The sequence below is a fragment of the Pristiophorus japonicus genome, chromosome X, assembly GCF_044704955.1.
Source record: "Pristiophorus japonicus isolate sPriJap1 chromosome X, sPriJap1.hap1, whole genome shotgun sequence".
Classification (NCBI taxonomy): Eukaryota; Metazoa; Chordata; class Chondrichthyes; family Pristiophoridae; genus Pristiophorus; species Pristiophorus japonicus.
In genome coordinates this window covers 21854181-21882073 of record NC_092010.1, presented here as the reverse complement: position 1 = coordinate 21882073, position 27893 = coordinate 21854181, and the positions used below count along the sequence as shown (strand labels likewise).

Genomic DNA, 27893 nt, shown 5'->3' with positions numbered 1-27893 from the left:
GCCGGAGATCTGCCACGAAGTCTGGAACGCTTTGCCCTTCTCGCCGCCGGTGCGTGTAAAACCGGTGTCTCGCCATGTGCATGCTGCTCGCCGGTTTAAAGTGTTTCCTGATAAATTTACTGAGCTCTTCGAACGTCTTCTCTAGCGCTAGAAGGTCCTTCATCAGGGAGTACATTCTGGATCCACAAACCGTCAGGAGATGAGCCCTGCGTTTGTTGGCCGAATCCTGTCCCAACCATTCCTTAGTGACAAAACTTTGCTGGAGTCTCTCAATAAAGTCGTCCCAATCATCACCAACACAGTACCTCTCATCTGTGCTGTTAGTGGCCATGCTCGCGTGGTTTAAATCCCAGTTTCTCATCGCCAATAATATGTCCTTACCATACAGTATAAATGCACACGAGGCCCATACTTGTGAAAAGATCACTCTGTGACCAGTTACCTTTATTAACAAGACCTCAAGAGGCAGACGGTGGGTGGAGCTTCCCCTTTTACACCGGAAAGTCCAGGTTAGGAGTGTCTCCCACAAGTTCACCCCCTGTGGTCAGTGTTCTCAAGGTATACAACTTAGGTCAGCTTATACATGGGTTACAATGATAGTTGAATACATGACACTCAGACTTTTTTGTACTGGGCATTGGCCACGAGACCATCCTACAAAAACTTTTGACTGTAGAGACACCGACCCTCAGTAAGGCCACTGCGATATCACAGGTGCTTATGTCCACCAGTGATAACACCAAACAAATCTCTCAGCACACAAGTGCCAACAATGTTCATATATTAACTGGAACTGTGTTTGCGAGCAGAAATGTACAGGGCAGAACCCACAAGTCTGCAACTGCCAGCAGGCCTCAGGTGACCCAGATGACTCAGAGTCCCCAACAAAGGATGAATGCAAGGCAATTCACATCTTGATGGCGTTGTGGAGGCTTCCATTCAGCCTATTCATGCCGCTCCAAAGGGTATGTTTGCAAGAACAGTGGGGCACCTCCAACGAGTTTGCAGATGAGCTGGAAACCAATCACAAGCCCCTCATATCCCTGGTCGCTGAAAACAAGGGGATAAATACTAATGCATCAGCCCGCATACAAAGGTGGGCACTCACACTACCAGCGTATAACTATACCATCCGCCATAGGCCAGGCACCGAGAACTGTGCGATGCTCTCAGTCGGCTACCATTGCCCACCACAGGGGTGGAAATGGCGCAGCCTGCAAACTTGTTGATGGTGGCGCAGCCTGCAGACTTGTTAATGGTCATGGAAGCATTTGAAAATGATGAATCGCCTGTCACGGCCCGCCAGATTAGAACTTGGACTAGCAAGATCCTCTGCTGTCCCTAGTAAAAAACTGTGTACTGCATAGGAGCTGGGCCAGCATCCCCGTTGAAATGCAAGAGCTAATCAAGCCGTTCCAGCGGCGAAAGGACGAGCTGTCCATTGAGGCAGACTGCCTGTTGTGAGGTAACCGCGCAGTGCTACTAAAAAAGGGCAGGGAGACGTTCATCTCGGATCTCCACAGCACACACCCGGGTATAGTAACGATGAAAGCGATAGCCAGATCCCACATGGCCCGGTATCGACTTTGATTTAGAGTCCTGTGTACGGCAATGCAGCGCATGTGCTCAGTTGAGCAACACGCCCAGAGAGGCGCCACTAAGTTTGTGGTCCTGGCCCTCCAGACCATGGTCGTGGATCCATGTCGACTATGCGGGCCCGTTTCTCGGTAAAATGTTCCTGGTGGTGGTGGATGCTTTTCAAAATAGATTGAATGTGAAATAATGTTGGGAAGCACCGCCACCGCCACCATTGAAAGCCTGAGGGCCATGTTTGCAACCCACGGCCTGCCTGACATACTGGTCAGTGACAAGGGGCCATGTTTCACCAGTGCCGAATTTAAAGAATTCATGACCCACAATGGGATCAAACATGTCACCTCGGCCCCGTTTAAACCAGCCTCCAATGGGCAGGCAGAGCGGGCAGTACAAACCATCAAACAGAGCCTTAAATGAATCACAGAAGGCTCACTCCAAACTCGCTTGTCCCGAGTACTGCTCAGCTACCGCACGAGACCCCACTCGCTCACAGGGGTGCCCCGGCTGAGCTAATCATGAAAAGGACACTTAAAACCAGACTCTCGCTGGTTCACCTCAACCTGCATGATCATGTAGAGAGCAGGCGGCAGCAACAAAATGTAAACGATGGTTGCGCCACTGTGTCACGGGAAATTGATTTGAATGACCCTGTGTATGTGCTAAACTATGGACATGGTCCCAAGTGGATCGCGGGCACGGTGATAGCTAAAGAAGGGAATAGGGTGTTTTTAGTCAAACTAGACAATGAACAAATTTGCAGAAAGCACCTGGACCAAACGAGGCTGCGGTTCACAGACTGCCCTGAACAACCCACAGCAGACACCACCTTTTTCGAGCCCACAACACACATCCAAAGGATCAGCGACACCACGCCAGACCAGGAAATCGAACCCATCACGCCCAACAGCCCAGCAAGGCCAGTCTCACCTCGCAGCCCTGAAGGACCAACAACACACCAGCCCAGACATTTGTACCGAGGCGGTCCACCAGGGAAAGAAAGGCTCCCGACCACCTCACTTTATATATAGTTTTCACTTTGACTTTGCGGCAGGGAAGTGATGTTGTGTATCTGTAAAGCATGCACTCCCATGTTCCGCCACCAGGGAGCTCATCCCCTGAGGTCCCAAGGGATCCCAGCATCCCTTGGGAGCACTGTATATAAGCCGGCCCCTAAGGCCTGTTCCTCACTCTGGAGTGTCTTATTAAAGACTGAGGTCACTGTTACTTTAACCTCCCTGTGTGCAGCCTCATCTGTGTCAGGAACACAATAATAATCTTACGTGCTTCGGTAAAATCACCGCTCATTCTTCTGAATTCCAATGAGTAGAGGCCCAACCTCCTCAACCTTTCCTCATAAGTCAACCCCCTCATCCCCGGAATCAACCTAGTGAACCTTCTCTGAACTGCCTCCAAAGCAAGTATATCCTTTCTTAAATATGGAAACCAAAACTGTACGCAGTACTCCAGGTGTGGCCTCACCAATATCCTGTATAACTGTAGCAAGACTTCCCTGCTTTTATACTCCATCCCCTTTGTAACAAAGGCCAAGATTCCATTGGCCTTCCTGATCACTTGCTGTACCATGGGATCTTCTACTGAGTGTTTACGGATGTCCTCATCATAATGTCGGGAACGTAGGAGCAGAAGAAGGTCATTCAGCCCCTCGAGCCTGTTCCACCATTCAATTAGATCATGGCTAAATTGTATGGTATTTTAAGAGGGTTGGAATACAACAAGGAAATGAAGGACGTTTCATGCCAGGTAGGATTTTTTCTTACATGGATTGGAATTGGGGTGAGGGTTGGGACTACATTCAATACCTTATATTGAAAGTACTCCCAACACTAACTCTCTCTAATATAAATACAGAAAATACTGGAAATACAGCAACATCTGTGGAGAGAGCAACAGAGTTACATGCTTCAGATCGATGACCATCAGAACTGGAAAAAGTTAGAGATGTAACAGGTATTTAAGCAAGAGCAGGGGCAGGGAAAGGGCGGGTGCGGGGGAAGAACACATGGAAAGCTCTGTGATAGGGTGGAAGGCAGGAGTGATTAAATGACAAAAGCGATGATGGTGCACGGCAAAAGGAGATGGTAATGAGACAAGTTAAGAAACAAAAGAGGAGTCTAGAGTTTAAGTCGAGACACTATCTCAGTCTACCTCTCCCAAAATTGATAGGTTTTTGTTGGGCAAGGGTTTTAAGGCTTACGGAACCATAAAAGAGTTAAGATACAGATCAGCCAAGATCTAATTGAATGGCAGAACAGGTTCAAAGGGCTGAATGGCCTCCTCCTGTTCCAGACAGAAAGACAAAGATAAAAGATAAGAAAAGCAAGTCTTGCATTTATATAGCACCTTTCACGATCACCGGACGTTTCAAAGCACTTTACTGCCAATGAAGTACATTTGGAGTGTCGTTACTGTTGTAATGTAGGAAACTCGGCAGCCAATTTGCGTACAGCAAACTCCCACGTGATAATGTCCAGATCATCTGTTTTTGTGATGTTGATTGAGGGATAAATATTGGCCAGGACACCGGGGAGAAGTCCCCTGCTCTTCTTCGAAATAGTGCCGTGGGATCCTTTACGTCCAGCTGAGAGAGCAGACAGGGCCTCGGTTTAACTTCTCATCCAAAAGACAGCACCTCCAACAGTGCAACACTGCACTGGAGTGTCAGCCTAAATTTATGTGCTCAAGTTCCTGGAGTGGGACTTGAATCCACAACCTTCTGGCAAGTGTGCTACCCACTGAGCCACAGCTGATACTATAATATTAGATAAGAATTAGGAGCAGGAGTAGGCCATATGGCCCCTTGAGCCTGCTCAGCCGTTCAATAAATTCATGGCTGATCTTCGACCTCAACTCCACCTGCCTGCACTATCCCTATATTCCTTAATTCCTTTGATCCAAAACCAATGCATAAGAAGATAAGAACATAAGAAATAGTAGGCCATTTGGCCCCTCGAGCCTGCTCCGCCATTCAATAAGATCATGGCTGATCTGATCTTGGCCTCAGCTCCACTTCCCTGCCCGCTCCCCATAACCCTGGACTCCCTTATGGTTCAAAAATCTGTCTATCTCCACCTTAAATATATTCAATGACCCAGCTTCCACAGCTCTCTGGGGCAGAGAATTCCAAAGATTCACGACCCTCTGAGAGAAGAAATTTATCCTCATCGCAGTCCTCCAGAGGGTTGAAAAACAACAAGGAAATGAAGGATATCTCATACCAGGTGGATGGGAGATGTATCTTAAATGGAATGCACTTCCAAGACTACCTCTCTTTACCTCTTCCAATAGATTCTTTCTGAAAGGCATAAACAGCCGCACTAAAAGGACGGTGAATGTAAATGTAATTCTTAAAAAAAAGGTGTCTTGATGGTGAACCTTGCTTTTGAAGCTTGTTTCCTTTCCAAGTAGGAAATTGGAAAACAAAGTCTTCAAAGCCAGATGATGGTTGAGACCCTGGAGGCGCCAAGGGTATATCATGCTGTCGCAGGCCACGTCCTCTGGTCTAGACATTGTGTGTGTCTTTCACTTCTTCAGTAAAGCTTTGGAGCAAACAATCTTCGCTTTGAGCACAAAGTAATGGAGAGGGTTTCCGCGGCAACGCAGGGACTAATTTCAGGACAAAGGGCGTGCTCGTTTAGAGCCAGGAAACTGACAGAGTAATATTTACATTCCGAATGTTTGAACATTGTGGAAGGAGAATATCTCCCTTCGATCACTCAAGGTCACAACAATTAGCAATGGCTGCACAGTTCTCAGCAGACAGGGCGAGACTAGGCCGAGAAAGACGTTGCTTCTCAGCCGCCATCCGTTTCTTCAGAAAAGTGCCCCTCCGCCCTCGCTCCATTTTCAACCTTGTACTTCGCCAGAGATGGCAAAGGGAACAGTTGGCATGGGGCAACAGCTGAATAGGGGAGCCTCAGACTGGCGGCGTCACTCATCACAGTATTACTGGCAGCCGGTGTGCCACGGACATTTCTATTTATTTATTTAATTGATGCTAGTGGCTTCCCTCCTTGTTCTCCGGGGTAACTTTATTAGACGTGTCCTGTGTTTTCAAGTGCACGATTCAGTTTCTTTAAAGGGACTAAGTCGTCTTGTATTAACAAGTCTGGGTGTCGAAATTTGTCTGCTGCTACTTTTAGCCACACAGATCAAGGCACTTTGTTCGATTCCTATGGACTATCAAGTTTGTTAAAATAGCCCAGATAGGAATTTGATGGGAATGTCTTAACAAATGCATTAAGGTGGAGTTGAGGTAGAAGATCAGCCATGAACTTATTGAATGGCTAAGCAGGCTTGACAGGCCGAATGGCCCACTCCTGCTCCTAATTCTTATTTTCTTAAAGTAGAACAGAGCAATTAACTGGGCAGATGGTTATCATTAATTATCATGGCATAGATTTATGGATAGGATGCACTTTAGAAGGACAAAAAAAATCAATAGTGCGGCTGCAATTTCTGATTAGTAATAACTTCGCCGATAATTAGAAATAGCAAACAGAGGACTATGTGGAGCAATGAGCTGCAGACCAGTCATTGCAAATGTGGACTTGGTTTCAAATCCAACTTAACTTGGTGGGATCGAGGTCTTCTCCCTGGGCCAGCTGGGAAAGCCCTGTGTGAAATCAGTTTAGGACCAATTCAATCCAGTTCCTCGTGGGCTACGCATCTCCCCACCTTGAAAAACCTTCTCAACACTTTCCCAGAGGGCGAGAAAAGGGAGAGGGAACAGCCCCGGAACCTCAGCACGATAAACGTCCCACAGCGAAGGTGGAGGGGAGGGGGAGAGGGAGGGGGAGGGGGAGGGGGTGGGGGCTGGAGATAGATGGAGCAGCAAGTCTGGCAAGGTGGAGGTGAGTCACAAAGCTTCCCACCTGCTCTGAGTACCACTGCTCTCGGGTTGCAGTTATTACTACCAAGCATATGCCTGCCAAACGTCCCACTGATTTTTCAGTTTTCCTTCATGTTAAGTCCTGACTCTAATGTACTGACTTACACGAGACACATGCTGAAGTCAAGGTCACTCAGGACCTGCACCTTTAATTCCAGCTCTCCAGTGCTGCACTTGCCTGAGACCTCCCTTTATATACCACTGTGGGACAGGTATGGAGTGTCTCCTGCAAGTGCACCCCTGGTGGTAAGGTATGCTTATTGTTACAGGTCATATCCAATTACAGTCATGTATAGCATGGTAAGATACAGTTATATACAGTAATGTGAGATACTTGACATCACCCTCCCCCAAGGTCTTAGTGCCTTTATAGATTCAGTCTCTCAGGTGGTCTGCGCTCTCGCGTGGAGCGTCTTAGTTGTGGTTCAGTTGTTTGCCTTGGTGCCTGTTTTTCGTTCGGTGTGATTGCTGGTATCTCGCCTGGGCTGTCTGTTTCGTTCGGTATGATTGCTGGTATCTCGCCTGGGCTGTCTGTTGAGACTGCCCTTTCCTCAGGGTGTTCCACCTGTCTGTCCACCAGGTGTGGTGTGAGTTCCACATTGTAGTCTGCCTCTGGTTCTTCAGTGTTATCAGTGAATCTACTTTTTACTTGGTCTACATGCCTCCGGCAGGTTTGGCCATTGTCCATTTGTACAACCAGTAGACTGTTTCCCTCTTTGTCTGTTACTGTCCCTGCAAGCCATTTGGGACCCTGGCCATAGTTTAGCACAAACACTTTGTCCCCTATCTCATTCCACCTCCCCCTCGAATTTCGGTCATGGTACTCAGTTAGCTTTTGACGCTTAGCCTCAACAATTTCATGCATGTCTGGGAGGATTAACGAGAGCCTGGTCTTTAAGGTTCGTTTCATCAATAGTTGCGCGGGGGGAACCCCAGTCAACAAATGTGGACGAGATCTGTATGCCAGCAGCAGTCGTGACAGGCGGCTCTGCAGCGTGGGACCTTGGATTCTGAGCATGCCTTGTTTAATGATCTGCACTGCTCGCTCCGCCTGGCCATTGGAGGCCGGCTTGAAAGGTACCGTCTTAACGTGATTTATACCGTGGTCAACTATAAAATCGTGAAATTCTGCGCTGGTGAAGCACGGACCATTATCACTGACCAATATGTCAGGAATGCCGTGCGTTGCAAACATGGTTCTAAGGCTCTCCACAGTGGTGGAGGTGGTGCTCGAGTTTAAAATGGTGCACTTGATCCATTTTGAAAATGCATCAATGACTACGAGGAACATTTTGCCCATGAATGGGCCCGCATAGTCTACATGCACCCGCGACCACGGTTTGGTGGGCCAGGGCCAGGGGCTTAGGGGGGCCTCCCTGGGGGCATTACTGAGTTGGGCACAAAATGGTGCACCGACGGACGCAGAACTCCAAGTCCGCGTCAATGCCAGGCCACCAGACATGAGATCTGGCTATGGCCTTCATAAGGACGATCCCCGGGTGCTCGCGATGGAGCTCCCGGACAAACGCCTCCCTGCCTCGTAAGAGCATAACTACTTGGCTGCCCCACATCAGGCAGTCTGCCTGTAGTGAGAGTTCATGCATGTGCCTATGGAAGGGTTTGACCTCCTCGGGGCAGGCATCATGAGCCTCTGCCCAGTCACTGGTTAAAACGCATCTTTTAACTAGAGATAACGTGGGGTCACTGGTCGTCCAGGCTCTGATTTGGCGAGCCGTCATGGGCGAACCTGTGGATTCAAAGGCATTGATTGCCATGACCACCTCACAGTCCTGTGCGTCGGACCCTTCTGTGGTCGCCAGGGGTAGCCTGCTAAGCGTGTCGGCACAGTTCTCTGTGCCTGGTCTGTGCCTTATCGTGTAGTCGTAAGCTGCCAGCATAAGTGCCCACCGCTGAATGCGCGCCGAGGCGTTGGCCTTGATTGCCTTGCACTCGGATAGTAGGGACGTGAGGGGCTTGTGGTCAGTTTCTAATGTAAACTTGACCCCGAAAAGGTATTGGTGCCTATTTTTGACACTGTACACGCACGTGAGCGCCTCCTTCTCAACCATACCGTACCCAGGCTCTGCCCGCGAAAGTGACCTGGAGGCATAAGCAACGGGCTGCAATTTACCCGCATCATTGACATGCTGTAAAACGCACCCGACCCCGTACACTGACGCATCATACGTAAGGACTAAGTTTTTACCTGGGTCAAAAAAGGCTAAAACACTCTTGGAACATAGAAGGTTGCGTGCCTCATTGAAGGCGCGTTCTTGGGCGTCCCCCCAAAACCAATCGCATCCCTTTCTGAGTAGCACATGGAGAGGCTCCAGCAGCGTGCTCAAGTTCTGCATAAAGTTCCCAAAGTAATCGAGTAGCCCGAGAAAGGCGCGCAGTTCCGAGACATTCCGGGGCCTGGGTGCCAGGCGAATCGCTTCGGCTTTGGACTCTGTTGGGCGGATTCCATCAGCGGCAATCCTTCTGCCCAAAAATTCAACCTCACTTGGATTTCTTAACTCTGAGGCCTATCCGATCCAATCGACTTAGTGCTTCCTCAAGATTGTGGAGATGAGAGTCGGTGTCCCTGCCCGTGATGAGTATGTCATCTTGAAACACAACCGTCCCCGGGATGGACTTGAGCAGACTCTCCATGTTGCGCTGGAATATAGCAGCTGCCGACCTGATGCTGAATGGGCATCGATTGTACACAAAAATGCCTTGATGTGTGTTGATGGTGGTGAGTAGCTTAGACTCTTCGGTCAGTTCTTGCGTCATATACGCAGATGTGAGGTCAAGTTTCGAGAAAAGTTTTCCTCCAGCCAACGTGGCAAATAGGTCCTCCGCTCTGGGCAGCGGGTATTGGTCCTGTAGGGAGACTCTGTTTATGGTAGACTTGTAATCCCCACAGATTCGCACGGATCCATCAGGCTTCATGACGGGGACGATGGGGTTTGCCCAGTCGCTGAATTCCATGGGAGAAATTATGCCTTCCCACAGAAGCCGGTCCAGTTCGTTTTCAATCTTTTCCCTCATCACATAAGGCACAGCTCTAGCCTTGTGATGGACTGGTCTGGCATTCTGTGTGATGTAGATCCTAACTTTAGCCCCTTTGAAGGTGCCCACACCTGGCTGAAAGAGATGTTCAAAAAGGCTTAGAACTGTTGAGCAGGAGGTCCATTCCTCTGACGACATGGCGTGAACATCATCCCATTTCCAATTAAGTTCTGCTCGCCAGCTTCTCCCCAACAGTGCTGGGAGATCCCCGGGGACAATCCACAGGGAAAGTCGGTACACCATCCCTTTGTGTGTAACTGAGAGCATGGCGCTGCCAAGGACTGGGACGATTTCTTTAGTATCGGTCCTTAGTTTGGTGTCGATCTTTGTGAGTTTTGGTCTGTTGCTTTTGTGCGGCCACAGCTGTTCAAATTGTTGAACGCTCATGAGGGATTGACTGGCCCCCGTGTCCAGCTCCATGTTGACGGGTATCCCGTTGAGTAGAACCCTCATCATAATTGGAGGTGTCTTGGTGTAAGAACAGTGGCCATTGATCATGTTAACCCGCTGTACCTCGGCGTCCCGTGCACTGTTCCAACCATCTTCTGGTCCGCTTTCCGACCCTTCCGATTCGTATACCAGCCGAGCTGCTGTTTTTCTCCACATGTGAGCCAGATGCCCTGTGTAGTTGCAGTTTCTGCAAACGGCATGCTGAAATCGACACACCCTGGTTGAGTGCCTTCTCCTACATCTCTAACACAGACCGTTTCCATTGTTTGCGAAGGATGAGCTGCGTCTGACTGATCTCCCTTGAGCTTCTCTCAATCTGTTGTTGATTGCTCGCATTGTGGGTTGATGAGGTGTGATCGGCCGTTCATGTGACCCTTGATTTTGATGGCTTCTGGTGCCACTGTCTGCTGTTGAAGGCCTGCTCTCCTGTCTTTGTCTGTGTGTGGGGGTAGCAGTTTGTTTCACAATGTGAACCCCTTGTTCCGATGCCGCGTTGGTTGTCGTATAGATCAGCCTCGTTTCTTCTTCGCCTGCCAAGAACGTCTGTGCGACCAGTGCTGCTGCCTCTAGAGTCAAGTTCTTAGTCTCTATAAGCTTTTGGAATATGCCTGCGTGGCCTATTCTTTCAATAAAAAAGTCTCTCAGTACTTCTCTCCTTAGTTCATCGGGGAACTCACATGAACTAGCCAGCCTCCGAAGTTCCGCCATGAAGTCGGGTATACTTTGGCCCACACAGCATCTGTAGTTGTAGAACCTGTGTCTGGCCATGTGTAGACTGCTCACTGGCTTCAGGTGGTCTCTCACCAGTGTGCTCAACTCCTCATACGACTTGCTTGCTGGTTTCTCGGGTGCCAGCAGGTCTTTCATTAACACGTATGTTTTCGAGCCACAGCTGGTCAAGAGATAGGCTCTTCTCTTGTCTGCCTTATCGTCGCCCAGCCAGTCTTTGGTCACAAAGCTTTGCTGGAGCCTTTCTATAAAGTCATCCCAATTGTCTCCAGCATTGTATTTCTCATCTGAGCTGTTGGTAGCCATTCTGTGGATTCTGTGATCCTGTAACTCATTGCCACTGTTAAGTCCTGAATCTAATGTACTGACTTACACAAGACACATGCTGAAGTCAAGGTCACTCAGGACCTGCACCTTTAATTCCAGCTCTCCAGTGCTGCACTTGCCTGAGACCTCCCTTTATATACCACAGTGGGACAGGTATGGAGTGTCTCCTGCAAGTGCACCCCTGGTGGTAAGGTATGCTTATTGTTACAGGTCATATCCAGTTACAGTCATGTATAGCATGGTAAGATACAGTTATATACAGTAATGTGAGATACATGACACTTCATTTATCAGCAATATGCCATTAGGCAGTGTTCACACGGTCGTAACCATTCATTTAACAAAAGGGACATCTTAAATTTAGAGTTCGAAGCCAGTTTGAGATTATTGAAAGGGGAAGGAGAGTTTAAAGGTATTAATTTATGTTCACAGTACTTCCCCTTCGATTTGCCTTCCCCTTTAAATTCAATACACACCTTCCAAGTCTCATTTATCTCGTGCATAATACCGGCGTTCTCTGTCACAAGGTGATTAGATAAACACAGATGAGAAAGACCACTCGGCCTATGTACAGAGAGCCGACTATCATCATCTCGCTTACAAAATTTCACACTACGGCGGTTTCACTTGCCTGGCTGCCATGGCGAATTGCTTTGGAGACATTGGCAGCTTCCGTTTGCTTACGACTGTGGCAGAACGTTGCAATTAGTCTCATGTAGCAGGAATTGCACTGTTTACCGTTCCTAATTCCAAAGGGTTACATTCCTCGTAAGCTGTTTCCTCCGAAGTGCAGTCACCTGGGGGAGGCAGAACAAACAAGAAATACAATGGGATAAAATACACAATCAGAATTACAGTATTCATTTCTTACTGATTCACCTTGTTATGTATGTAACTATGTAATACTTGCCACCAGAGGGTGCGACTGTTGGAGTCCCAATGGTCACCTGCACACACGTGTAGGGCCAGTATAAAAGGTTGACTGCCATGTTGTTTAGGCACTCTGGAGTTGTAATAAAGAAAACTAAGGTCAGACTAAGTTTAGCTCACAGTACTCAGCCTCGTGGAGTTCTTCTACACACAATACACCTCATGCCCTGCATTGGTCTGTCAACACCCTATACCTTCTCTGCGTAGAGAGCAGGCAGGCAACTCGCTTCCAGGTTTCTGCTACGATCTACAACCAACCGCTAGCTGATTGGCAGCAGTAATCGGCGATGGAGAAGTACTTGTGTTCGGCATGTTATCTCACCATGCGCTGATTTTCAGCTCACACTAGAGCCAGGGTGCTCACAAGATGGCCCAGGGCCCATTTTCAGCAAACCTGCTGCTCTGTGTGTCATTGGGTCTCCAATCACGCCCTGCTTGGTTGTGGAATTTCGTGACCTTTCCTTTTCGGTATCAGCTGTGGCTCAGTGATTAGCACTCGCACCTTTGAGTCAGAAGGTTGTGGGTTTCAAGCCCCATGGTAGGGACTTGAGCACATGTAGGTCAATGGTGATACCCAGTGCAGTGCTGAGGGAGTGCAGCACTGTCGGAGGTGCTGTCTTACGGATGAGACATTAAACCGAGACCTCGTCTGCCTACTCAGGTGGACGTAAAAGATCCCATGGCACTATTTCGAAGAAGAGCAGGGGAGTTATCCCCGGTGCCCTGGACAATATTCATCCCTCAACCAACATCACTAAGAAATAGATGTATTTCATTTGTTGATTGCGGGAGCTTGCTGTGCACAAATTGGCTGCTGCGTTTCCTACATTCCAACAGTGGCTACACTTCAAAAGTACTTCATTGGCTGTAAAGCGCTTTGGGATGCCCTGAGGACATGAAAGGCGCCATATAAATGCAAGGTCTTTCTTTAATTTTATTGGGCAGTTGCATTTACCAACTGAGCCTTGTAGGAGATTGACGGGAGTTTTTCTGAAAGTATATTGGGTGTATAGCAGTAGCCTTTTGTGCGTAAATGGGAGCATAGGAAATCGTTGTAGCTTCAGTGGTTTATAAGCTAAGTTCGCGGCTCACAAGATGCAAGAGGAATTTTGCAGTATAGAAATCGATAGGAAAGATTATTCGATGGTTGCAGTGGGAAGCCCAACAATTAGCTTCAGCTCTCCTGGGCCAGGGATAAGAAAAAAAAGAAAGACTTGCATTTCTATAGCACCTTTCACAACCACCAGACATCACAAAGCACTTTACAGCCAATGAAGTACTTTTTGGAGTGTAGTTACTGTTGGAATGTAGGAAACACAGCAGCTAATTTGCACATAGCAAGCTCCCACAAACAGCAATGTGAAATGATCAGATGGCCTGTTTTTAGTGACATTGGTTGAGGATAACAGAGAGAACTTCCGCTGCTCTTCTTTCAAGTTGTGCCATGGGATCCTTTATGTCCACTGAGAGAGCAGACAGGGCACAGTTTAACATCTCATCTGAAAGGCAGCACCTACCGACAGTGCAACACTCCCTCAGTACTGCACTGGGAGTGTCAGCCTTGACTTTTGTGTTCAAGTGCCTAAAGTGGGATTTGAACCCACAAACTTCTGACATCAGAGGCAAGAGTGCTGCCCACTGAGCCAAGGCTGACACTGTGGCTGACAGCAATTGGTTCAGGGTTACCTCTCCTGATTGTTATGTTGCTGGAGGTCGAGCATGTGAGGATATTGGGTGAGGGCAAGATCGAGCTTTGCCTGAGCGCGAGTCGGGAGTGGGAGAGAAGAAACACCAGGCCGCGAAAAACTGAACTTAAAACAAAGAGCCGTCAAGAGGAAAAAAAAACCTGGACTTGATTCAGCCTAAAGTGAAACTTGCCTTTGTCTGACCGACACTTGATTGGAGTTGCCTCTGCATCCTCTCTCTCCATCTTTTCCCCTGACTCCCTCCCCTCCCCCACGGCCTCCCACCATCAAACATCCTCCTTCTGCTAATAAAGGAAGAAGGATCTGACCCAGAGATGATTCTGATGGAATTTCAGGACTGCAGACAAGAGGCTGAATCCAAATGCGTTTAACCTTTCTGATAATCCAAAATCAGATCCAAGGGGTTTTGGAAATTTTAAAGAAATGCAGTTTGCGCACAAAAGCTCAACACACCTCTCCAACAGTTTTGCCAAATGACTGGTTGACAGAAGCTCTGCGTTTGTAGTGGGGCACTCATACTTTCAGCTTTCAGCTATATTCATCTCATTTCCCATCTGCTCCTGAAGGCACTAGGCTCCTGTTCCATGGGTGTGGGAGCGAATGCCCATATTTCCCGAATACCTCGCTTTCGGCGCAGTCTGAGATGACACATGCTGGGTTAAAAGTTGAAGCAGCTTTCTGATGAACGTGGAGTGTATTGAAGTTTGGACCAAAGCAGAGGATGTCTCCACAAAACAAGATGCTCGATGATGTAGAGAGTCATTCAGCCATTCACATGTGTTAACCTGGTCACCTGCGTGTTTACAGTAATTCATGGCAAGAGTCGATTGCGGCAATTAGACCTGATTTCAGGACAATGGGTAGCTGGTCGTTTAGTCTACATTTGTATGTACTGTTGATAGACCATTGTATGTATGTATGGACTATAGAGTAGTCATTCAGCCATTCAAGACCTGATTTCATACAAAGAGTTGAGAGAGAAGACTGTTTGAGCAGAGACACTAGATTTGGAGTGTGTTTCTCAGAGAGCATACACTGGGTTTTGTGAAGTGTGTGTCTCAATAACTTTAATACTGGTTTTTGTGTAGTATGAAGGGTTAAATAAAGACCTGATCCTGCCATTACTACAACTGAGTGTGTGTGTAATCTGATGTTTAAAGCAACAAAACGAAAAAGAGCAAGAAAGCAGTCCAACAATGGGCAGCAGCAGCTATCCGCTACCATGGCCAAGTAGCCAGTCTTCAAGGGTGAGTGGACTATTTCGCCATGGAGGGCATCACAGCCAACCTTGATACTGTCATCATCATCATAGGCAGTCCCTCGAAACGAGGATGACTTGCTTCCACGCCAAAAAAGGATAAGTTCCAATGAAGGACCTAATATTCCAAAGTCCTGAACTACATCCTGAAGGGTGGAAGATGCCTGTGCGTGGATTTTTTTAACGTGGGGTGGCCGTTGCACACCAGCCACCACACGGGCTTGACAGAGCTAGGCCTTGGTCCAGTGGCAAGGATTAACCAAGACGACTGGAGACCTGCTCTGCTGCACGGACGTATCGCGCTGCTGCCCCTGGGCCCCTGGCCCCAAACTCACGCCTCCCCTGGGCCCCGATCACATCCCTCCACAGTCTCTCGCCGCTCCTTCGCCCCGACCTCGCCGCTCCTGCTGTATCTGCCCACGCTCCAATCACCGACCTGGACCTTGATGACGTCACTCTTCGCTGCCGTCGCAGCTTGTGCTGCTCCCTGAAGTGGTATGCCACCACGCTGCTCCTGGGCCTCCACAAGCCGCTCCTTTTATGGCCCCGACCTGCCGCTGGTGTTCTCACCTGGAATCAGCTGGCATCCACACACATTCCTTTTCCGGGGGGGGGGGAGAGGGGGGGGGGGGCTCGCTGGACAGTGGAACCCCTGTCTGAGATCAGAGAACTCACAAGATGCTTTTAGATTTAGATTTGCCATCGGGAGAGTGCCTCTGTAGGCCTGGTGGGTTCTGCTGTGCAATCAGGAGACCTGGTCGAAGAGCAGTGCAGATACCAAGGACTATTTCCCTACCATTCGCTCGTGTGACAAGAGGCACTTGACCTGAAGCCTGATTTCTGGGCCTGAAGGGCCATTAGTACCTTGCAGGTTGAGTTATTTGATTTTAGGGGTGCAGGCAATATAGAAAGTATCATCCATCCACCATTGGCTGCACTCCTCTAATGTAAACTTGAGGTGATCCAAAACTCGGCTGCCCATGTCCTAACTCGCACCAAGTCCCACTCACCCATCAGCCCTGTGCTCGCTGACCTACATTGGCTCCTGGTTAAGCAATGTCTCAATTTCAAAATTTTCATCCTTGTTTTCAAATCCCTCCATGGCCCTCACCCCTCCCTATCTCTGTAATCTCCTCCAGCCCCACAAACTCCGAGATGTCTGCGCTCCTCTAATTTTGCCTTCCTGAGCATCCCTGATTATAATCGCTCCACCATCGGTGGCCGTGCCTTCTGTTGCCTGGGCCCCAAGCTCTGGAATTCCCTCCCTAAACCTCTCTACCTCTCTCTCCTCCTTTAAGACGCTCCTTAAAACCTACCTCTTTGACCAAGCTTTTGGTCACCAGTGCTAAATTCTACTTATGCGGCTCAGTGTCAAATTTATCTGTTTTGTCTTGTAACACTCCTGTGAAGCGCCTTGGGATGTTTTACTATGTTACGGGTGCTATATAAATAAAAGTTGTTGTTGTAAAAGTTCATCGTCAACAGTCACCCCACAACCGACAACACCAAAAGCAGATTTAACTGGTCATTTATATTATGTATAGCTGTCTATGGGAGCTTGCTGCGCGCAAATTATCTGCTGCGTTCCCCAAGATAACAACAGTGATTACACTGTGATAGTCTTTCATTGATCGCAAAGTCTTTTGGGGTATCCTGAGGCCGTCAATGGCGCTATCAAAATATAAATGCTAAATACATGCTGAATCCCAGCATAACTCTGATCCAAGCATAAAATTTGTTCAACTAATCGTTTTCCGTTATCTGAATATTGCTGATGGCACAATGCTTTACTGCATTATTCATGTCCAAGCATAACATTCCCTTCAGTTAGGCTCTCAGCATACCAGATAGTATGAATCTATTGGTTTATTTCAACTCAGGTCAGCTAACGTTTCAGTCTGAAGGCCCAACTTTGGTGGGCCGCCCAATTCTTGGTGGTATGGGAGCGTTCTGCCGGGGGGTGGAGAGTATGGGGCGGTATGTCCACCAACGTCGGGCCCTGAGCATTTCTTGTAAAAGATGACTTTATTTTTCCGAATTTATTTACTCCAATTTTCTCCCCTGAGGGGACTGATGCTTGCTGGGGTAACAGTTCCACAAGCACCAATAGCGCTCCAATAACTTGCTCACTGCAGGTAAGGGTTTTTCCTATGGTGCATCTCGGGTCTCTGCGCCGGTTTAAAAAATTTCGCTGGTGGGGAATGTCATGTATCTCACATTACTGTACATAACTGTATCTTACCATGCTATACATGACTGTAACTAGAGATGACCTGTAACCACAAGCTTACCTTACCACCAGGGGTGCACTTGCAGGAGACACTGGATACCTGTCCCAGACAGGTATATAAGGACAGGTCTCAGGCAAGTGTGGCATTCGAGAGCTGTGTAATAAAGGTGCAGGTCCTGAGTTACCTTGACTTCAGTATGTGCCTCGTGTGACTCTGTACTGAGGGGACAGGACTTTACAGTGGCGACGAGTTACGGGATTACAGAATCCACAGAATGGCAACCAATGGCTCAGATGAAAAATACAATGTTGGAGATAATTGGGAGGACTTTATAGAAAGGCTCCAGCAAAGCTTTGTAACCAAAGACTGGTTAGGCGATGATAAGGCAGACAAGAGAAGAGCCCATCTCTTGACCAGCTGTGGCTCGAAAACATACGCCTTAATTTGAAGGACCTGCTGACACCCGAGAAACCAGCAAGCAAGTCGTTTGAGGAGTTTGAGCACACTGGTGAGAGACCACCTGAAGCCAGCGAGCAGCCTACACATGGCCAGACACAGGTTCTACAACTACAGACGCTGTGTGGGCCAGAGCATACCCAACTTCGTGGCGGAACTTCGGAGGCTGGCTAGTTCATGTGAGTTCTCCGATGAACTAAGGAGAGAAGTACTGAGAGACTTTTTTTATTGAAGGAATAGGTCACGCAGGCATATTCCGAAAGCTCATAGAGACCAAGAACCTGATCCTAGAGGCAGCAGCACTGGTTGCACAGACATTCCTGCCAGGAGAAGAAGAGACAAGGTTGATTTACACTACGGGTACGACAACTAATGAAACATCGGAACAAGGGGTTCACAGCGTGAAACAAGCCACTACCCCCACACACAGACAAAGGCATGAGAGCAGGCCCTCAACATCTGGCAGTGGCACCAGAATCCATCAAGGGCCACGTGAACGGCCGTTCACACCTCATCAACCCACAATGCGAGCTATCAACTACAAACTGAGAGAAGCTCAAGAGAGATCAGCCAGACGCAGCTCATTCTTTGGAAACAATGGAAGCGGTCTGTGCTGGAGATGTGGGGGAAGGCACTCATCAAGCGGGTGTCAATTTTAGCATGCTGTTTGCAGAAACTGCGACTATACAGGGCATCTGGCCCACATGTGCAGAAAAATGGCAGCTCGGCTGGTATACGAATCAGAAGGGTCGGAAAGCGGACCAGAAGACGGTGGGGTCAGTACCCGGGACACCGATGTACAGCGGGTCAACACGATCAATGGCCACTGCTCCTACAACAAGACGCCTCCAATAATGATGAGGGTCCTACTCAACGGGATACCCGTCAACATGGAGCTGGATACGGGAGCGAGTCAATCTCTCATGAGCGCTCAACAATTTGAACAGCTGTGGCCGCACAAAAGAGACAGACCAAAACTCACAAGGGTCGACACCAAACTAAGCACCTATACCAAAGAAATCGTGCCAGTCCTCGGCAGCGCCATGCTCTCAGTCACACACAAAGGGACAGTGAACCGACTTCCCCTGTGGATTGTCCCCGGAGATCTCCCAGCACTGCTGGGGAGAAGCTGGCTGGCAAAACTAAACTGGAAATGGGATGATGTTCACGCCATGTCGTCAGAGGAACGAACCTCCTGCTCAACAGTTCTAAGTCGATTTGAACAGCTCTTTCAGCCAGGTGTGGGCACCTTCAAAGGGGCTAAAGTCAAAATCTACATCACACAGGATGCTAGACCGGTCCATCACAAGGCTGGATCTGTGCCCTATGTGATGAGGGAAAAGATTGAACATGAACTGGACAGGCTTCTGCGGGAAGGCATTATCTCACCCGTGGAATTTAGCGACTGGGCAAGTCCCATCGTCCCAGTCATGAAGCCCTGATGGATCCGTACGAATCTGTGGGGACTACAAATCTACCATAAACAGAGTCTCCCGACAGGACCAATGCCCGCTGCCCAGAGCGGAGGACTTATTTGCCACATTGGCTGGAGGTAAACTTTTCTCAAAATTAGACCTCACATCTGCGTATATGACGTAAGAATTGACCGATGAGTCCAAGCTACTCACCACCATCAACACACATCGAGGCCTTTTCATGTACAATCGATGCCCATTCGGCATCAGGTTGGCAGCTGCTATATTCCAGCGCAACATGGAGAGTCTGCTCAAGTCTATCCCGGGGACGGTTGTATTTCAAGACGACATACTTATCACGGGCAGGGACACTGACTCCCATCTCCGCAATTTGGAGGAAGTACGAAAGAGGTTGGATCAGGTAGGCCTAAGAGTTAAGAAATCCAAGTGCCTGTTTCTCGCACCCGAGGTTGAATTTTTGGGCAGAAGGATTGGCGCTGATGGAATCCGCCCAACAGAGTCCAAAACGGAAGCAATTCGCCTGCCACCCAGGCGCGCCTTTCTCGGGCTACTCAATTACTTTGGGAACTTTATGCAGAACTTAAGCACGCTGCTGGAGCCTCTCCACGTGCTACTCAGAAAGGGGTGCGATTGGTTTTGGGGGGATGCCCAGGAACATGCCTTCAATAAGGCACGCAACCTTCTGTGTTCCAACAGTGTTTTGGCTTTCTTTGACCCAGGTAAAAAGCTAGTTCTCACATGCGATGCATCAGCGTATGGGATCGGGTGCGTTTTACAACATGTCAACAGTGCGGGCAAATTGCAACCCATAGCTTATGCCTCCAGGTCACTTTTGCTGGCGGAGCGCGGGTATGGAATGGTGGAGAAGGAGGCGCTCGCGTGCGTGTACGGTGTCAAAAAGATGCACCAATACCTTTTCGAGGCCAAGTTCACGTTAGAAACCGACCACAAGCCCCTCACATCCCTACTATCCGAAAGCAAGGCAATAAACGCCAATGCCTCGGCGCGCATTCAACGGTGGGCACTCATGCTGGCATCTTACGATTACACCATAAGGCACAGACCAGGCACAGACAACTGTGCCGACGCTTAGCAGACTACCACTGGCGACCACGGAAGGGTCTGACGAACAGGACTGTGAGATAGTCATGGCAATCATTGCCTTTGAGTCCACAGGTTCGCCCATGACGGCTCGCCAAATCAGAGCCTGGACGACCAGCGACCCCATGTTATCCCTAGTAAAAAGATGTGTCCTAATTTTTTGAGGATGTTTCCAGTAGAGTGGACAAGGGAGAACCAGTTGATGTGGTATATTTGGACTTTCAGAAGGCGTTCGACAAGGTCCCACACAAGAGATTGATGTGCAAAGTTAGAGCACATGGGATTGGGGGTAGTGTACTGACATGGATTGAGAACTGGTTGTCAGACAGGAAGCAAAGAGTAGGAGTAAATGGATACTTTTCAGAATGGCAGGCAGTGACTAGTGGGGTACCGCAAGGTTCTGTGCTGGGGCCCCAGCTGTTTACACTGTACATTAATGATTTAGATGAGGGGATTAAATGTAGTATCTCCAAATTTGCGGATGACACTAAGTTGGGTGGCAGTGTGAGTTGCGAGGAGGATGCTGTGAGGCTGCAGAGCGACTTGGATAGGTTAGGTGAGTGGGCAAATGCATGGCAGATGAAGTATAATGTGGATAAATGTGAGGTTATCCACTTTGGTGGTAAAAACAGAGAGACAGACTATTATCTGAATGGTGACAGATTAGGAAAAGGGGAGGTGCAACGAGACCTGGGTGTCATGGTACATCAGTCATTGAAGGTTGGCATGCAGGTGCAGCAGGCGGTTAAGAAAGCAAATGGCATGTTGGCCTTCATAGCAAGGGGATTTGAGTACAGGGGCAGGGAGGTGTTGCTACAGTTGTACAGGGCATTGGTGAGGCCACACCTGGAGTATTGTGTACAGTTTTGGTCTCCTAACCTGAGAAGGACATTCTTGCTATTGAGGGAGTGCAGCGAAGGTTCACCAGACTGATTCCCGGGATGGCGGGACTGACCTATCAAGAAAGACTGGATCAACTGGGCTTGTATTCACTGGAGTTCAGAAGAATGAGAGGGGACCTCATAGAAACATTTAAAATTCTGACTGGGTTAGACAGGTTAGATGCAGGAAGAATGTTCCCAATGTTGGGGAAGTCCAGAACCAGAGGTCACAGTCTAAGGATAAGGGGTAAGCCATTTAGGACCGAGATAAGGAGGAACTTCTTCACCCAGAGAGTGGTGAACCTGTGGAATTCTCTACCACAGAAAGTTGTTGAGGCCAATTCATTAAATATATTCAAAAAGGAGTTAGATGAGGTCCTTACTACTAGGGGGATCAAGGGGTATGGCGAGAAAGCAGGAATGGGGTACTGAAGTTGAATGTTCAGCCATGAACTCATTGAATGGCGGTGCAGGCTAGAAGGGTCGAATGGCCTACTCCTGCACCTATTTTCTGTTTCTATGTTAACCGGTGACTGGGCAGAGGCTCGCGATGCCTGCCCCAAGGAGATCAAACCTTTCCATAGGCGCATGCATGAGCTGTCACTACGAGCAGACTGCCTGATGTGGGGCAGCCGAGTAATTATGCCTCTGCGAGGCAGAGAGGCATTTGTCTGGGAGCTCCACTGCGAGCACCCGGGGATCGTTCTCATGAAGGTCATAGCCAGATCCCACGTCTGATGACCTGGCATTGACGAAGACTTGGAGCTCTGCGTCCGACGGTGCACCATTTGTGCCCAACTCAGTAATGCCCCGAGGGAGGCCCCCCCTGAGCTCCTGGCCCTGGCCCACCAAATCGTGGTCACGGGTGCACGTAGACTATGCGGGAAAAATGTTCCTTGTAGTCGTCGATGCATTTTCTAAGTGGATCGAATGCACCATTTTAAACTCGAACACCACCTCCACCACTGTGGAGAGCCTTGGAACCATGTTCGCAACGCACGACATTCCTGACATATTGGTCAGTGATAATGGTCCGTGCTTCACCAGCGCAGAATTCCAAGATTTTATAAGTGACCACGCCATAAATCACGTTAAGATGGCACCATTCAAGCCGGCCTCCAATGGCCAGGCGGAGCGAGCAGCGCAGATCATTAAACAAGGCATGCTCAAAATCCAAGGTCCCACGCTGCAGGGCCGCCTGTCGCGACTGCTACTGGCATACAGATCTCGTCCGCATTCATTGACTGGAGTTCCCCCCTCGCAACTATTAATGAAACGGACCTTAAAGATAAGGCTCTCATTAATCCTCCCAGGCACGCATGAAATCGTTGAGGCAAAGTGCCGCAAGCTAACCGAGTACCATGACCGAAATTCGAGGGGGAGGTGGAATGAAATAGGGGACAAAGTGTTTGTGCTAAACTATGGCAGGGGTCCCAAATGGCTTGCAGGGACAGTAACAGGCAACGAAGGAAACAGGCTACTGGTAGTACAAATGGACAATGGCAAAACCTGCCGGAGGCATGTAGACCAAGTCAAAAGCAGATTTACCAACAACACTGCGGAACCAGAGGCAGATTACAATGTGGAACTCGCACCACACCTGGTGGACAGACAGAGGGAACAACCTGAGGAAAGGGCAATCCCAACAGACAGCCCAGGTGCGACACCAACAATCATACTGAACGAAACAGACATCCCAGGCGAGATACCAGCAGCCACACCGAAAGAACAACAGGCACCAAGGCAAACAACTGAACCACAACTAAGATGCTCCACGCGAGAGCATAGACCACCTGAGAGACTGAACCTATAAAGACAATAAGACCTTGGGGGAAGGTGATGTCATGTATCTCACACTACTGTTCATAACTGTATCTTACCATGCTATATATGACTGTAACTAGAGATGATCTGTAACCACAAGCTTACCTTACCACCACGGGGTGCACTTGCAGGAACACTGGATACCTGTCCCAGACAGGGATATAAGGACAGGTCTCAGGCAAGTGTGGCATTCGAGAGCGGTGTAATAAAGGTGCAGGTCCTGAGTGACCTTGACTTCAGTATGTGCCTCGTGTGAATCTATACTGCAGGGACAGGACTTTACAGGGAAAGTTTGCCTTATATACAGAAATGGCGCGCAACCTTCTTTTACAGGTACACCAGCGCCAGAATGTTTGGCGCCAAACATTCTGGCGCTGGTAGTAGACGCCGGTGCCCCAACACTTGGGAATCTTTTAACATAAGAACATAAGAAATAGGAGCAGGAGTAGGTCATACGGCCCCTCGAGCCTGCTCGCCATTCAATAAGATCATGGCTGATCCGATCATGGACTCAGGTCCACTTCCCCGCCCGCTCCCCATAACCCCTTATTCCCTTATCGGTTAAGAAACTGTCTATCTCCGCCTTAAATTTATTCAATGTCCCAGCTTCCACAGCTCTCTGATGCAGCGAATTCCACAGATTTACAACCCTCTGAGAGAAGATATTTCTCCTCATCTCAGTTTTAAATGGGCAGCCCCTTATTCTAAGATTATGCCCCCTAGTTCTAGTCTCCCCTATCAGTGGAAACATCTTCCCTGCATCCACCTTGTCAAGCCCCCTCATAATCTTATACGTTTCAATAAGATCATCTCTCATTCTTCTGAATTCCAATGAGTAGAGGCCCAACCTACTCAACCTTTCCTCATAAGTCAACCCCCTCATCTCCGGAATCAACCTAGTGAACCTTCTCTGAACCTTAACTAGGCTTCAGCGCCAACAATTCACTGGCCACCGAAAAAACGATGCCAAGTGACGGGCAAAATTGAGACTATTGGATCATAGGAATTACACAGCTGTATAAAGTTCTGGTTAGACTGCACCTGGAGTAACTGCATTCAGGAAGGATATATTGAGCTTGGACAAGGATATATTGGTCGCGGCCCTGGACAATATGGACCACTTCCCATACCTCGGGAGCCTCTTATCAACAAGAGCAAACATTGACGACGAGATTCAACATCGCCTCCAGTGCGCAAGTGCAGCCTTCGGCCGCCTGAGGAAGAATGTTTGAAGACCAAGCCCTCAAAACTGCCACCAAGCTCATGTCTACAGGGCTGTAGTAATACCCGCCCTCCTGTATGGCTCAGAGACATGGACCATTTACAGTAGACACCTCAAGTCACTAGAGAAATACCACCAACGATGTCTTCACAAGATCCTACAAATCCCCTGGGAGGACAGATGCACCAACATTAGTGTCCTCGACCAGGCCAACATCCCCAGCATCGAAGCACTGACCACACTCGACCAGCTCTGCTGGGAAGGCCACGTTGTCCGCATACCAGACACGAGACTCCCAAAGCAAGCGCTCTACTCGGAACTCCTTCATGGCAAACGAGTCAAAGTTGGGCAGCAGAAACGTTACAAGGACACCCTCAAAGCCTCCCTGATAAAATGCAACACCCCCACTGACACCTGGGAGTCCCTGGCCAAAGTCCGGCCTAAGTGGAGGAAGTGCATCCGGGAGGGCGCTGAGCACCTCGAGTCTCATCGCCGAGAGCATGCAGAAATCAAGCGCAGGCAGCGGAAAGAGCGTACGGCAAACCAGTCCCACCCACCCCTTCCCTCAAAGACTGTCTGTCCCATCTGTGACAGAGACTGTGGTTCTCGTATTGCACTGTTCAGCCACCTAAGGACTCACTTCAGGAGTGGAAGCAAGTCTTCCTCGATTCCGAGGGACTGCCCAATGACGATGATTGGGCTTGGAAGGGTTGCAGCGCAGATTCACCAGAATGACGCTGTGACTAAAGGGGTTAAATTATGAGGACAGGTTCCATAGTCTAAGCTTGTATTCGCTTGAGTATCGAAGACAAAGGGGTGATCTAGTTGAGGTGTTTAAGACGATTAAAGGAGTTGATTGGGTCGATCGAGAGAAACTATTTCCTCTGGTGGGGTGGGGGAGGGAGGGGGGAGTCCAGAACACGGGGGCATTATCTTAAAACAAGAGCCAGGCCGTTCGGGGGTGATGTCAGGAAGAACTTCCCCAAAAAGCTGTTGAGGCTGGGGGTCAATTGAAAGTTTCAAAACTCAGATTGATAGATTTTTGTTGGGTAAGGGTATTAACGGTTATGGAGCCAAGGCGGGGCAGGGGGGTAAATGGAGTTAAGATACAGATCAGCCAATAATTTAATTGAATTGTGGAACAGGCTCGAGGGACTGAATGCCATGCTCCTGTCCCCATGTTCCTATTTTCCTAATTGCTCGGTGAAAGATCCATCTAGTTCAACTTCTACATCCTGGTAGTCGCATGATGCAGTGATAATGACTATTCGAAGCAATCAGTCTCCATCAATGAGTCTACAACAGACTCAGACATGAGGCGAGGAAAACCTCCAATGGTGAAGAGCTTTGGGGACCCGAGGTCATAATCACCTGTTCCTCCCAAGCACGCCACACTCACGTCATGTCTCCTCATGTGTGAGACTTGATAGTGAGTGGTGACATGCACTTTGACCAGGAGAGTGAGGTAAATCACAACGGAGACTGATCCTGCCCTCATCCGATATCTTGATACGTTCCTTGTTCATATGGCTCAGTATCACAGCAGGCAGTGCAGTTGCACACTGAGCCATCAAGTGCCTGCGAGCCTGTTTTTTTATTAACGTCTGCAAAGTAGCTCATTTTTTGCAGTTGTTTTACTGCGATCCTGTGACAGAAATCAGAAACGAGTGGCTGATCTATTCAATATCCTGCTAGTTGCATGATACAACGATATCATCATCATTCCCTCGGAATCGAGGAAGACTTGCTTCCACTCTAAACATGAGTCCTTAGGTGGTTGAACAGTCCAATATGAGAACCACAGTCCCTGTCACAGGTGGGACAGATAGTCGTTGAGGGAAAGGGAGGGTGGGACAGGTTTGCCGCACGCTTGATTTCTGCATGCTCTCGGCGATGAGACTCGAGGTGCTCAGCGCCTTCCTGGATGCACTTTCTCCACTTAGACTTAGGGCGGTCTTTGGCCAGGAACTCCCAGGTGTCAGTGGGGATGTTGCATTTTATCAGGGAGGCTTGGAGGGTGTCCTTGTAATGTTTCCTCTGCCCACCTTTGGCTCGTTTGCCGTAAAGGAATTCCGAGTAGAGCACTTGCTTTGGGAGTCTCGTGTCAGGCATGCGAACTATGTGGCCCTGCCCAGCGGAGCTGATCAAGTGTGGTCAGTGCTTTGATGCTGGGGATGTTGGCCTGGTCGAGGACGCTAACATTGGTGCGTCTGTCCTCCCAGGGGATTTGTAGGATCTTGCGGAGACATCGTTGGTGGTATTTCTCCAGCAACTTGAGGTGTCTGCTGTACATGGTCCATGTTTCTGATCCATACAGGAGGGTGGGTATTACTACAGCCCTGTAGACCATGAGCTTGGTGGCAGTTTTGAGGGCCTGGTCTTCGAACACTCTTTTCCTCAGGCACCTGAAGGCTGCACTGGCGCACTGGAGGCGGTGTTGAATCTCCGCATCGCATGATACAACGATAATGGAGTTGTTGACTATTCGTCACGCTGGATATCTTCAGCTGAGACCAGCTGCACCAGTCCTTACTCCCCAGGTGTTGTTCCATCATCGGCAACTGCTTACCAGCCCCATAGATAGACAACATTGTTATACATAGAAGGAACCATCAACTTCCGACATCTGGACAGGGTACAGTAACAACGACTGCAACATTTTGACAGCAAATGTTCAGCACGGAGTATTCACATCACAAGAACACAAGTATTAGGAGTAGGATTAGGCCATATGGCCCCTCGAGCCTGCTCCGCCACTCAATAAGATCATGGCTGATCATCGACCTCAACTCCACTTTTCCGCCCTATTACCATCTCCCTTGATTCACTTAGTGCCCAAAAATCTATTGATCTTAGCCTTGAATATACTCAACAACTGAGCATTTCAAAAGATTCACACCCTCTGAGTGAAGAAATTTTTCCTCAACTCAGTCCTCAATGGCTGACCCTTTATTCTGAGACTATGATCCCTTAGTTCGAGACTCTCCAGCCAGGAGAAACATCCTCCCTGCATCGACCCTGTCAAGCCCTCTAAGAATGTTATACGTTTCAATGAGATCATCTCTTATCTTCTAAATTCCAGAGAATATAGGCCCATTCTACTCAAGCTCTCCTGGCAGGACAACCCTCTTATCCCAGGAATCAATCTAGTGAACCTTCGTTGCACCCCCCTCTAAGGCAAGTATATCCTTCCTTAGGTACGGAGACCAAATCTGTGCACAGTACTCCAGGTGTGGTCGCACCAAAGCCCTATTTAATTGCAGCAAGACTTCCTTACTCTTATACTCCAACCGCCTAGCAATAAAGGCTAACATATCATTTCCCTTCCTAAGTTCTTGCTGTACCTACATGTTGGACAGGTTAGGTGAGTGGACAAACGCGTGGCAGATGCAGTATAATGTGGATAAATGTGATGTTATCCACTTTGGTGGCAAAAACACGAAGGCAGAATATTATCTGAATGGCGACAGATTAGGAAAATGGGAGATGCAACGAGACCTGGGTGTCATGGTGCATCAGTCATTGAAAGTTGGCATGCAGGTTCAGCAGGTGGTGATGAAGGCAAATGGTATGTTGGCCTTCATAGCTAGGGGTTTTGAGTATAGGAGCAGGGAGGTCTTACTGCAGTTGTACAGGGCCTTAGTGAGGCCTCACCTGGAATATTGCGTTCAGTTTTGGTCTCCTAATCTGAGGAAGGACGTTCTTGCTATTGAGGGAGTACAGTGAAGGTTCACCAGACTGATTCCCGGGATGGCAGGACTGACATATGAGGAGAGACTGGAT

At 48.7% G+C, this 27893-nt stretch overlaps 1 protein-coding gene across 1 annotated transcript in view; it reads right to left on the bottom strand.

Moving 5' to 3' along the window:
- Positions 1–27893, bottom strand: part of LOC139240925 (activin receptor type-1-like) — a 162469-nt gene that overhangs the window by 109191 nt on the left and 25385 nt on the right. Inside the window, exon 2 of the mRNA XM_070869455.1 lies at positions 11697–11862. Within this exon, the coding sequence (XP_070725556.1) occupies positions 11697–11728 (32 nt within the window). The 5' untranslated portion in view covers positions 11729–11862. The remainder of the gene's footprint in view (positions 1–11696; positions 11863–27893) is intronic.